This window comes from Asterias amurensis, chromosome 17, assembly GCF_032118995.1.
Source record: "Asterias amurensis chromosome 17, ASM3211899v1".
NCBI classification, from domain to species: domain Eukaryota; kingdom Metazoa; phylum Echinodermata; class Asteroidea; order Forcipulatida; family Asteriidae; genus Asterias; species Asterias amurensis.
This window is the reverse complement of record NC_092664.1, coordinates 3,909,647-3,922,810: the sequence shown is the minus strand read 5'-3', so window position 1 is coordinate 3,922,810 and position 13,164 is coordinate 3,909,647. Positions and strand designations below refer to the sequence as shown.

The 13,164-nt window shown below is 37.6% G+C and overlaps 2 protein-coding genes across 2 annotated transcripts in view; both read right to left on the bottom strand.

Annotated features, from left to right (window-relative positions):
• LOC139949976 (solute carrier family 22 member 18-like) overlaps positions 1–13,164 on the bottom strand; it is a 57,338-nt gene that overhangs the window by 31,219 nt on the left and 12,955 nt on the right. The gene's annotated exons all lie outside the window — the stretch shown is intronic.
• Positions 2,141–12,955, bottom strand: LOC139949723 (bystin-like). Its single transcript, XM_071948227.1, has 10 exons — positions 12,747–12,955; positions 10,837–10,922; positions 10,088–10,196; positions 8,589–8,721; positions 7,995–8,134; positions 7,342–7,439; positions 6,660–6,738; positions 5,761–5,826; positions 4,062–4,270; positions 2,141–3,093 (listed from the first exon to the last, which is right to left on the bottom strand). Exons 1-10 carry the CDS (start codon positions 12,894–12,896, stop codon positions 2,883–2,885), a joined length of 1,281 nt encoding a protein of 426 aa, XP_071804328.1. The 5' UTR covers positions 12,897–12,955; the 3' UTR covers positions 2,141–2,882.

Below are 13,164 nucleotides of genomic sequence, written 5' to 3'. Positions count from 1 at the left end.
ACCAAGTAACCAATTAATGTGTAAATTTATGATAAATTTATCACTGAAATAAATGGTGCATGAAAAGGTTAACAATATTACGCAGTTCTTACACACATACTTTTTAACAAAAATTGTTCATGCCTTTCCAATGTCTCTCTTATTAAAAAATGTGCTATTATTTGTCATGTTTGTTGGTGCTTTTTAGTTTCTTATACATTTATTTTTAATCTTTCTTTATATTTTTTTTTGAGGCTGCCCTGTCATGTTGATTAATAAAATAAAAAAAGTGTTTCAGCTAAATTATGACTTAGAAAGAAACATCAATAAAATAAGCTTTAAAAAAAAAGTTTCAGCAGTTTTGATTGGAATTAGAGTTACAGCAGCTAATTAAAATAATTTGTGCAACATAAAATAAATAATTTTTTAATTGAAAACTGAAAGCAACATGAAAATTGATATAAACGAAAAACAATTAATATATTTTAGTGGAGAAGTTTAAACAGTAGAAATAAATCATTTTGGTGTAAATTTGTGCAAAATAGGAAAGCATTTGATTTTGAGGTAGACTTTTTGTAAATAATATTTGAAGTTTAGTTTTTGCTGTATACATGTGCTTCGGAGTGTAAAATATCTGATTTTAAATCAAAGCGGTTGTACAGTTGGCATGTAACAGCAGTATAGGTGTATGTTCTTCAAAAAATTTTATATATATTTTTTGTTCATCAAAACATCACAGACATTTCAATCTGAGTAATGTTTCATGCATGAAATGTTTCTCAGATCTTGTATTTCAGTTACGGATCGTTCTTCCTGTGTGGAAAAACACCCACGATTTTTGGCATTGTCTCAAAAATGCTACAATATTCTCTATTGAAACGTTCACAAGTTAGTTTTATATTTACGTTTATATTGGATTAAAACAATCAAACAGTTCCCAAACCCAAAGGTATACTTTGCGTTTAACAAAGAGCAATGTTGACATACATGTACTACATGTATGTATGATCACTTTATTATTGAAATAAACTAAGTGATGTTTGAAGCTGTGCATAGTGTGGGTGATAAGGTAGACATGTTAAAAAGAGTAAATTTGTGGGTACATCCATGTGTACAATCTTCGTTTAGGAGAAGTGTTGGTTCTGCGAATAAACTGTTGTTGTCTTATGTTTCAAAAAGATAATCTGCTCTTTTCTGTGTTCTCCTGAAGAAGAGCAGAGCAATGTATACTGTTTGAAATGTCAAGGTCCCAACGGCTCTTTTAAGAACCAAGATTTCTCATGGTTAAAACATGGTTGTACCCGCAAGTTAAATAAATTACTTGTAATTTAGTGTTTCCTTGTTCGACCGAGAACTTTTGCCTGGCAAAGATTGAAAGCAAACTAGTTTAATGAATCAATAAAACATTTTGGAGGTTAAATCTTTGTTTATGTGTATCCTTGGAGTGTCAAATAACACAATGCAGTTTTTATATTTTAAACTAAAGGGGACAGGTTTTTTTTCTTTGCCTGGCAAAGATTGAAAGCAAACTAGTTTAATACATGTGATGTAAAGGTGTCATTGGATTCAGTGTCAAAAAATTAGGGCAAAATGGTTAATCGTTTTGTCCAAAAGCACCATGGAATCTAGAGCTGTGGTTATAACACTTTTCTCGCTGGTAGCAAGACTCTTTAACTATTTATCTCTAATTATTTTAATAAGTACGGTTGCGCCTGTCAGAACTTTAGATGAATCAATAAAACATTTTGGAGGTTAAATCTTTGTTTATGTGTATCCTTGGAGTGTCAAATAACACAATGCAGTTTTTATAATTTAAACTAAAGGGGTTATCGAGACAGGTTTTTTCAAAACTGGGGTGTGTTCTAAACCCAAATTTGGGAAGTTTGGCCGAAGCACGCTGGTGTGAAACAAGGTGTTCGGAATGTTCTTTACTTGACGTGTATCATTAGTTTTAAAAGCCCTACCCTGCAATCTCGGGCATTCTAAATGGTTTTAATTTTTACAATTTTTTGTGATATTTGATCGCCATCATTTCTATGTATTGTCCCAATACACTATGCTTGTGTATGGAAAAACCCTGAAAGAGATAAAAAACTTAAATGAAAATTGTTAAGCATGAGACTTTCAAAGAAATGAAATAAAATAGCAATATCACTCAACATAGATTAAATAAGAAACTCAATATTTTATTCTGAATCGGTGAACAATTCCATAGAACAGTCTCATCTGTATTTATTTCTATGTATAGATACTAGAAGTATGCTTTGTGCTTCTGACAGAAATCCAACAAAACTGAGAATCTGAGAATTGTTGTCCGACTAACTGTCCTGGGTTCAACTTCATAGAGCTGCTTAAGCAGAAAATATTGCTTAATATTTTTCTGCCAAGCATAAATGAGCAGGATACCAATCAGAAATTGCCCATGTGACATGGTAGTTTGGCTGGTAACCTTAATTTGGTGATAATAATTTTGTTGTGCTTAACTGCTTTTTGTGCTTAAGCAGCTCTATGAAGTTGGGCTATGGATTAATTTTGAAAAGACTATGACTGTTGCTGAGGATGTTGTTAAGGAAGTCATATACTTCAATGCATGATGACACAACGTTCCAGCTGTAGCCACCAAATGGGACACAGCCTAGTAATGAAGGGGGTTGTGGCAATAACCAATGTCTCTCACACAAACATTCGTTTAGCATCTATGTTTAAGAATTGCACAAATCAAGAAATTGTGATTCAGTAACTAGACGACAATACTTATTCTAGTCATTGTGAAATCAGTGGTTACATGTAGCTTGGTAGGATTTGAACCCACAACCTTGTAAGTCCTGCAGTCTAACCACTAAACCACAGTGACCACTCAGTGTCACATGACCAATCATAAGTCCATTCACTACATCATCGTTCTATGACGCCATTGGCTCTTCAGTGTCACGTGACTTTGAGTTGAGGAGTTCTCTCCGCACCTCTGGCGTGATGCTGTCATGTGTCTGTGCTCGTAGCAGATCAAGCACAGCCTCCTTCTGTTCAGTAGCGAGGTCTTCTTTGTATCGCTGAACAAAGGTAAGAAGGCATTGATGCCACAAGACAGGCAGCTCTCTCTTGTCAAGCTGGAATCTGAAGCAAAATAGAATAATAAATCTTTCATTGTACTCAACAATAATTTTTTATTGTGGCAAGTATATAAGCAAAACGTACAGCTTACCCAGCATGGTGCATTACGTTAATCTGCGCATCAGTTTTGCTTGTAGATGTAATTTTATCACACGCACACTCATACAGAACGGAAATTTAGCACATCTGCAGCCCAAGTCCAACTTGGCCTCTTTTGATATGGGAGCAGAAGTGCTGTAATCCACTCAGATTATGTTTTGATAACTAATATAACAGTTTTATATTAGGACACTTTTATAGTGGAAGTGTTATTGTATATAGGCAGGTAAACACTGGGCATAACATTAATGCTACTTGCTTCTTTAGCGCTCACACGCCTGAGCTCACATGCCTGTTATGACAGTGCATAAAAGTGCCAAAGCTTGAACTTCATCTTTGAAAGGGCAAGGTCATTTTCAAATGGAAAAGTCTATTGGAAACTTCCGAGGTCTGCAAATAATATTAAAAAACTGCACTGATTCTATGAGGGTTATTGCTATGCATGTCTTGAATTTTACACTGGAACACAGGCCCGAGGACAGTAGTTTTGTTGTCGGGCCAGTAAACACATGAACAACAAGTCCAGCAGTCTTGTGCTTTAAAATTGAAAAGCAACACCTGAATGTGTGTAATGTCTTAAAAAGAAACAAATTATGTTCAAATGTTTTAAGTCTGGAAAAACCTTGAGTCTGGAAAACCTTTCAGTTCTGTGTAAGTATTGAAGTATACTTAATATCCAAAAGAAAGATGAGATAAATCTTCTCTTGCATATGTACATGTAATTGTTTGTGCTTAATTGTTCAAATAAGAACAGTTATACTGTGTCAGGACTCTGGCAGTTTATGCCATGTGTTTTTGGTCTTGTACAAAATCTTTTGGTCAAATAACAATTTGAGCCCTGCTACTGTCTCTACCACAGCAACTTTATTTACCTGAGGAAGTGATAAACGACAGCGTCCACCACACGGTACGGCAGAGCGTACTTCTTGTCCAGCAGTATCCTCATGAAGATGCTGTTGGCTCCATTGTAATCCATCTCGGCTATCTTGAGCAGAGCTGCACTGGAATGCAAGACTGGTATCGTTGTCTTGGCCAAGATGCTGCCGACGATGACTGCCTCCCTCAGGGTGCATGTACCGCACTACGAATGGCAAACAAAGAGGGCGATGTTCATCTTCTGGAGACCTTGATGCGCAGCACTCAAGTACCGATTACCAATTCATAAAAATTTGATTCCCCGCTTGGCTTGGCAACTGCACTTGTTGTCGTAAACTATCAAAACTTAACCCATTTTTATGGAGTTGATATTCAGAAAATATTGCTTAACACTTTTCTGCTGAGCAGAAAGGAGACGGATACCAGTCACAAGTTGAACATGTGACATGGTACTTTAGCTGGTAGCCTTATTTTGGCAAGCATAATTTTTTTCTCAGCTACTTTTGTGCTAAAGTAGCTCTATTAAATTTGGCCCCGGATGTGCGTAATATTTAGATCTTTTGGTACCTTGATGTATATTTCCAATTAATTAGTATTTATTTAACAAAATCGCAGCATGTACAAATATGTTTTTTAATTGACACTTTTAATTGGGGGTTTCGGCCATTAGCCAAAACCACCTTTGTTTTTGTCCAGGTTTTTTTTCTGGCCAAATATCGTTGGTTTACAAGTTTTTGGGTGTTTTGTAAGATGATTTCATAATTTTGTTCTAGCGGTCAAGTTATACACTGAAATACTGTACGGTAACCATGAGCCCCCTCAAAATCTCATGGCACCCTAGATGCGTTTCAAGTCTTCGATTGTTCTCAATTCAGCCAACATTATGAACAATGTTCATCACATTGGAGTACATTACATTGTTACATTGTAGCTGAAACTAAACTTTGTCAACAAACCAGTAAAATTTCCAAAGATGTCAGAAACCAAATGACATTAAATTTAAGTTTACAGTCACCCTGAACTAAACAGAATAAGATTACTGCTTTTAAATAAATAACCAATGTAACCAAAAACAGTTAGCAGGCTGCTGTCTGTCACTCTGTTTTCTTCAGTGTGTTAACATTCAAAATATCAGGAACTGCAGTCTTAATAAACCCACAAATACATCAAATGTAAAGCATGCTCTAATTTAGACCATCATCGGTGCTTTTTGTCGTCGATATTAATGATTTGTAAAAACAACCATAAATGCATCATAACTGTCCGGCTTTTTAACTACTACCCGGGCGGAAGGTATAGAAAATTGGCTGGGACTACCACTTTAGCTTATAGGATCATTATTAACTGCACGGGCGCGGGGTCAGTTCTTGAATTGGTCTCAACGTTTCGACTAGCTTGCACTAGTCAAGCATGGTCAGTATTACAGCGTACATTGCATGTAAAATTTCGTTGGGGTCCTTCAAGGCCAAATTGAAAAGAATTGAGGGCAGTTGCAGGCGATACGCAGAGTATTAGGCAGGGCGGTATGTATGTTTAAGGGTTAAACAGTTCCAGCTATGACTTTATCAGCCGTTTAATGCCAGGTAAATATGGTCTCAAGACCTACTTCCAACCAATAGGATTGCCTCATTATTCCAGGGGGTATTAGTGAATGGTGAGCTAAACAAGAAGATGAGAAAGATGATGATGATTTACCTCACACAACGGCAATAAGATTCCTTTGAAGAAAGCTGCTGGCTTGAAGAGGGCTTTCTTTAAGGCCTGTAAATAGAGAAATCAACATTTCAATATTGACCCTTTTTAGAGACAATTCACTTCTGTATTCTCACAAAACATTACGAGACAGCTCCATTACGAATTTGGCCACAAAATCTCAGAAAGTATATCCTTTTTGCCGAGTGGGTGTGTTTACATTGAATTACTTGGGTCATTTTTACTTAATGGATGAGCAGTTAATCTGTCCGGGGCACTCAGCAGACCTACTGGTTCGTCACATGATCCAAATAAGTCCACTCATTGGAAAAGGAATTACATGGAGATAACAGGTGTGAGTTGCCAGATGAAAAGGATGTGTTGTTTTCGTTATTGCTTTCTCTGATGGAGCTTTCTATAAATGACGCCCAGACATTGCTGATATTGTTCATTTATTAAATCAATATTTGCTAGTAAGATGTCAACAGAATTAACATGAAACAAAATTTTTAGTTTTGTGTTTAGAAGTTCAGTTTTCATGTTACCATACTACATTGGAAATATTTCCAATTAATCAGCATAACTGTGACAAAAAACCAATCTATGACCTTTCTTTGAATTTCAAGACATTAATTTCCATTCCAACAGATAATCAAAATGACAACAACAAAGAACAGTATTGAGGAGAAGTGGAAATGGGGGCATAACCAGAAAAGCCTTAGAAGCTTGTGGTAGGTGTGCTCAGACAAACAAAAACACAAATGGACTGACATGAACATTAACAAGTATAGTGAGAGTATCTTACACAAGCGTTGTAAACAACCAATGTTTAATGGAACAAGATGCACACTGCTAAAGTTATGGTGACAAAATCACAATACAACAGTTAACTTCAAACTTACCATGTACAAGTGAAAATTGAGCCTTTTGAACTCAGCAATGTCATCTCTCACTCTTGGATACAAAATTAAGTTGAAAAATCTGTGAATAGTGACAAAACAAAAGAGAACTTGGGTGAGTGTACTTACTCTAGCTTGCTTGATTCAACTATGTGCTAACAGATTTATGTCACAGTGTACCCCTTAACAGTGGTCCGCTGGACCATGCATGTAGTTAAACACCTGCGCGCCAGTCCAAATTCTTTCTAACTACATGTAGTCCTGCTGGCTAGTTTGTTGAGCTCACACTGCTATGTAAATCACTTGTTCATATTGCTTCAAACACCAAGTCACACAGTGTTGAAAGGGAACCATAAAATCTATTAACATAATAATACACACTGGAAGAATAAATAGCACACAAGGAAACAATGATATGAATAAATACAGCATCTTTTTACCAAAATATAGATTTAAAGGAAAGTCTTTAAAAGGTCCTTGGCTAGGGGTACATGAACTACATGTAGTAAGTCATTCCATAATGGAGGTGGAATGAAATTGATGGCTTTTTGACCCTAGGATTTAGTGGAAAAAGTAGATTGAGTCAGTTGAGAGGGATTGGATAGCAGAGTGAAGATGACGAAACAGAAAGTATTTTTGCAGAAGATCAGATAGTCTGAAGACTAAAATGGGTCGACCGCCTTACCTCTGTGCCATTTTTGCGTTGAGATTACTGGTGAATATTCTTGTGGCCTGGTACATGGCTGCTGCAGACCATTTGTCTGGCTCTGTTACATACAGGATCTGAACGGACAAAACAAATCACAATACCTTACCTACATGTACATGTAAAATGATGTCAAACAAGAAAAATATAGACAAACAAGAAAAACACAGGCACACGAAAACACAATTATCTCCCAGTTCCAGACAATGATTTGCAGTCTTTGAGTGGCTTCACTGAGGGTGCTGTTCAGAATACAGTTTGAACTTGATCAGGGAGGGGTTGGGGGGCAGGCAGGGTTGAAGAACATTATACAATTTATGATTGATCCCGTCCCCCACAACCAACTGCCAACTAGGGGCACTTTGCCACCTACTCCTGGGGCTGAAACAGGGTTATCCACTACTAGCCTGGTTGGTAGAACAGAATGCACTACTTTGTGTAAATCCCCAAGTTGTTGTAACGCAATTATGGTTAAGTACCTTTAATCAAGTGAACAAGTGTCAAGTCTGGGTGTCGAAACCAAATTTTGGGGAATTTGTGGTCGATCTTAGGCTGGATTTAACAAGTCTTGTGGTCTTCTGGATCCCTCCGCACTACCCAAATTCGAGCCCTGTAAATATATTCAGTCTTACCTGTTCCCACAGTCTTAAGGATGGTAGAATCTTAAATGCCTTGGGGAGTTTCCCGCTACGGTACCTGGTCAAGATCTGACCCACTCCTTTGTAAACTTGAATCACTCTCTCATCCAGGTCGGGCAGGATTTGACCACTCTCTGTAACAACATCAAAAATAGGTCAATTTAAAATTGGTTGTTGATTGCCCACAACCGATACTGAAACGATACTAATAAATTTATTCTAACCTTCCATTGTCCGCAACAACGAAATAAGTACACAAGCACTACTCCTACTCCGAAGCAGGGGTGGCTCTTCCATGGGATATGCTTAATTGCCAGGGTAGATCAGGGGGAAAGCGATCTTGTAAGGGACCATTATTCTCCTGGGTTGCCCCCGAGGAATAGAATAGTGTGAAAATGGTATTGTGGTCAGGAATTCACTGACAATTTTGTTTCTCTTAGAAAACAAGACCACCTAATTAACCACGGATGAGTAGGCAAAAACTCAATGAGCGTCAGTTTCAAAACACTTTGCACAGACCTCCTTGTAAGTTGGTGAGATAAGCCTTTATTACACAATCCATTGTCTTTGCACGTGAACATAAAGTACCTGTCATTTGTGAAGCGACTTCAGTCTGCTTCTCAGTGAGTTTCTCCATGATGATGTCACCGAGTGTCCGTCTAGCTGGAGCATCTTTGGCCATGAAGCGCTCCAAGGCTCTCTCATCCTCCTCAGCAATCTCCTGATACAGAATATGCAGTAATATTAATAACATTCATTTTGGTTTTTACCCTTATAATGTGTGTTAGCAATGTATACTCAGTACTTCCCCCCCCCCTGAGTCCTGTGAAAAAATATCACAGGCATATTAGTGGGTGGGATTCAAACCCACGACCCTTGCAATTCTAGAGCAAAGTCATACCAACTAGACCACTGAGATAGACCGGTAGCTAGAGGCAGTTCGAATCCTATGTTTTAGCAGAGGGTACTACAAATGATTAAATAGATGATAAATTTGCATCGGGGATAAAGTATTCATGTTGGTTACTCATAGTTATACACCATACTAAAAAAAATAAACAATAAACTGTACTTATGTGTGCCAGCACTGTCATCCTAAACCTCATTGTAGTTTTCTCCTTATAGAGTGTTACTATACCAAATGCAGATTATATATATTCTATCAAAGATTTATTTCATGGTTAAACTTAACTTAAACCCAACAACATGATGTCATTATTGTTCTCGGGTAAACTTACAAAATGTAGGTGTGACACCTGGAGTCCCCTCCCCCTTCCCCTTGTCCCAACCCCATCCCTTACCCCTAAACTGTGGTAGGACGCCTCTTCCGCGGTGCAGGTCACATGTTTTATCTTGCTACTCATTGGCAATTTGATGTTAGTAGGATTTGAACACTTTGCATGGTGGAAATACGATATGGAAAGGTTTGCGGTAACACCATGTAATGATTATCTCTAATGAGTTGGGGTGGTTCTGAAAAGAACCGTTGGTTTCAACTCGAAGTTTCGATCAGTATGCTCTGATCGTCTTCTAGAGAAAGCATGGACTATGATGCTGCATGCTGATGTAACTTTTGTAAATATTTTAACATAATGTATGTTATTGTGTATACATATGTTTTTCTCATCTAGTGTATTTTTAAGTAGGGTTGGAAACTTTGCATGACGGAGATAAGATATAGAAGAGTTTGCGGTAACACCATGTAATAACTATCTCTAAATGAGTTGGGGTGGTTCTGAAAAGAACCGTTGGTGTATTTTTATTTCTGTGTATTTTTCTTTGTCTTGCTGTGTCAGTGAAAAAGTGTAAGAAAATAAAAAAAGATATAAAATTCATTAGTTACAGGTTAAATTTCTTTTAACTGGCACCCCATACAAAGATTACAAACTTGCCATCATATGACATAGGGTTTGGTAGCTCAGTTGGTAGAGCACCAGCACTTTAACCCGGAGGTTGCAGTTTCAAATCCCGCTCTAGCCAATTTTTCTTTCTCCAACCCAAATTATTTCAAAATATATAAATAATGATGTTTATTTCTTGAGTGGTTTATTGCTTGACTTTCTAGAATAAAATAGATTCATACTTACAATATTCTCAAAGTATTTGCCTTCATGTTCTGTGAGATCTTCCTCATCATCATCAGACTGTTCAGTCTGTGCTGGCCCAAGACTCGTTGTGGGTCTCTTCACAGTTTTACTGCAAAGAAGAAGTAAGCTTTAGACAAAATCCACTGTCATGAAAAGTTGCGTTACACTTTACCATGAGTGTATTCATGGTAAATGTAAAACCTTGGCCTTAGGGGCAGGTGTTAGTTTTTAACCCTGTTAACCCTCCTTCAATTGGTCCCTTTTTGAAACAAGTTGATACACCATTTAAAACCATTCAAGTGAATGGTTTTGACTGGTATGATAGCTGTGCACACAGTTGGTTCCCCAAATGGTTTTGAATGGTGGTGCAGCTGGTACAGAATCCTAGGGTTGTATATAAGTGGTATCAAGGATCCCACTATGTCATGACTGAGTGTGGGGGTGACCAGTCTGTCCCTGGTTACGAGTATTGCTGACGGTATTGCTGCTGCAAGATAATTTTTTCTCGAGAAATATTTTTATTCAGAAATATAACCTAAAACTTAGGGGGAATTCGCTTTTAGGTAATACTTTAACAGTTCTATGTTTCTTTTGTGGATTTTAAAAGTATATAATTGGAGGAGTTGACGGCATAAAAGTGGGTTGACGGCAAGTAGTAGGACCCGTGTACAAAACCTTTGGGGTTGTAAACGTTAGTGAATTTTGAATGGTTATGAATGGTGTATCAGTAGGAGGGTTTTAAAACATACCTTGAATTTCCATGTTCAGTCTCTAGTTCTTCCTGCTGTAATCGAGCTTGATCTAAGATCTTTCTGGAGAGCTTTTCATCAACGTACTGGAAAAGGAAAGATGATTATACAGAGTTAAGACGTATGTTAAGGACGCCCAAAATGTTAGACCCCTATGGCTATAGGTGAGCCTTCACAGTTTCTTGTATACATCCCCCAAAACCTTTCATTCTTAAATAGTAATTGACTATTTTTATTTCTACAAAAACAATGACCAACAGTGAATATGGACACTGGAAAACAAACAAAGTATTCCCCAAAATAAAGCAGATGTTTAAAAAACAGAAATGTTCTTTGAGCCAAATACCTATATTGTAACTAATAAATAATAACAATTTTTAAAGGCTTTTCCCAGCCCCCCCCCTCCCATTTTGAGGTTGAGCTTAAAATTAAGTTACCAAAATAGTTCCACATATTAAAAAGGGGAAAGTTTTCGTATTCTAAACTCCTGCAATCCAGTTTTTAATTTATTTAAACACACTTTTTAATATGAATATGATTAAGAAGAGAAAAAAAATAACTCATTCTCATAGATAAATTAATAATGAATACATAATACTAAAAAAAAGTATGTTTATCACCGTTTTTTAGTATGGTTTGGATCGAAAGCTAAGGCCATCTACCCTATTCATTATATATATGTTGATCAGTCAATCTGCGCGATCAACCGATCGCGCTGCGCTATCGACCGATCGCGCTGCGCTATTGAAATATCTATTGGTCGCGCAACAATCGGTCGATCGCGCAACAATCGGTCGATCGCGCAACAATCAGTCGATCGCGCAACAATCGGTCGATTGCGCAATATTCGGCAACGAACATGCGCGATAAACCGATCGTGCGGGAATGGCTCGGCGCGATCGGCCGATTGTGCAGGAAAAGTTTTGCGCGATCGGCTGATTGTGCAGGAATGGTTATGCGCGATCGGCCGATTGTGCAGGAATGGTTTTGCGCGATCGGCCGATTGTGCAGGAATTGTTTGGTGCGATCGACCGATGTTCAGGGGCCGAATTCACAAAGATGTAAGATTGATCGTAACTGCAAATCAATCGTAGTTGCTAACAAAAGTGTGACGTCACAATATTAATCACTATGGTGATACTGAAAATTAATTTTGTCGTGCAATGAATTTTATTGCTTTGAGAAGTCGATCGCGCAAACCCATTCCCGCACGATCGGTAGATCGCGCAAAGCCTTTCCTGCGCGATTGGCTGATGACGGAAAAAAATACTCATAGCGATCGGTCAATCGCGCAAAGATGTTCATTGCGATCGGCCGATTGCTGCGCGACCAATTGATCTTATTTTCATCTTTCAATAGCGCAGCGCGATCGGTTGATCGCGCAGATTGACCGATCGCGCCCAACATATATATAATTATAAATATAAATATAATTTAATGTGTATCATTTCATTATGAATGATTATTCAATAAATATTAGATCAAGTTCATAATAGCAGAGAGCAATAAACTAATAATTGCTTCATAATAATTAATATAGTAATTTATCCAAAGGATTTAGGAAGTAATTAAAATAATAATAAATTAGAATTAGATCATGAAAATTGAAAATGATGAATGACATTTCACATTGTATTGTAAATGTAAGCCTGTATTGTCTTTTTCTTTGATTGACTTGAGAATTTATTTTAAGTACTCCTTTTGTAAAAATTAGTGAAAATGCTGGCACGGCAGGATACTGAAAGTGGAAGTTTTCTACTTCTCTACGAACTATTATTACGAACCACAACATTGTATCTATTTTACTATTTCTAAACACACAGAAACAGTCAATACTGTGACCATGATCATGATGAGTGACACTCAGCGCACAGTTGAGTCGGTAAGAAAACAAACAAAAATTGACATACCGTTTCGTCTTCGTCCTGACGTTGTCTTGCTTTACCCCTGTCTTTTAATCGAACCGTCTTGTTCTCCAGTATTTGCTCTGCGAGTGGTGCTGATCGTGACACAGGATCACCGCCTATTTTGGCAGATTTGGCCTTCTTTGATTTGCCCATTTTGTAAATTTCTAACTAAACTCAACACGTCTCTATTCTTAAGCATGTGCGATTGTGAGGTCAAAGGTTACTTTTAACAAAATTCTTCTTTAACAGCTGAGGGCGCGCTTCAACAACAGCGGGGCACTCTTTGGGAAGCGAAGGGGCGCGGTTCGGTTTCCCTTGCTATAAAAATGGGGAATCCGTGATCCGGGGCAGAGTATAAATCCATTGTTCTGTACGTTCAGGGCCCAATTTCATAGAGCTGCTTAAGCACAACATTTTGCTT

Excerpts from the sequence above, each read along its gene's own strand:
- LOC139949723 (XM_071948227.1), bottom strand. The coding sequence starts at position 12,896 with ATGGGCAAATCAAAGAAGGCCAAATCTGCCAAAATAGGCGGTGATCCT. Across the intron at positions 10,923-12,746 it reads GTCAGGACGAAGACGAAACG|TACGTTGATGAAAAGCTCTC; the intron begins GTATGTCAATTT and ends TTCCTTTTCCAG. Across the intron at positions 4,271-5,760 it reads TCTTATTGCCGTTGTGTGAG|TGCGGTACATGCACCCTGAG; the intron begins GTAAATCATCAT and ends TGCCATTCGTAG.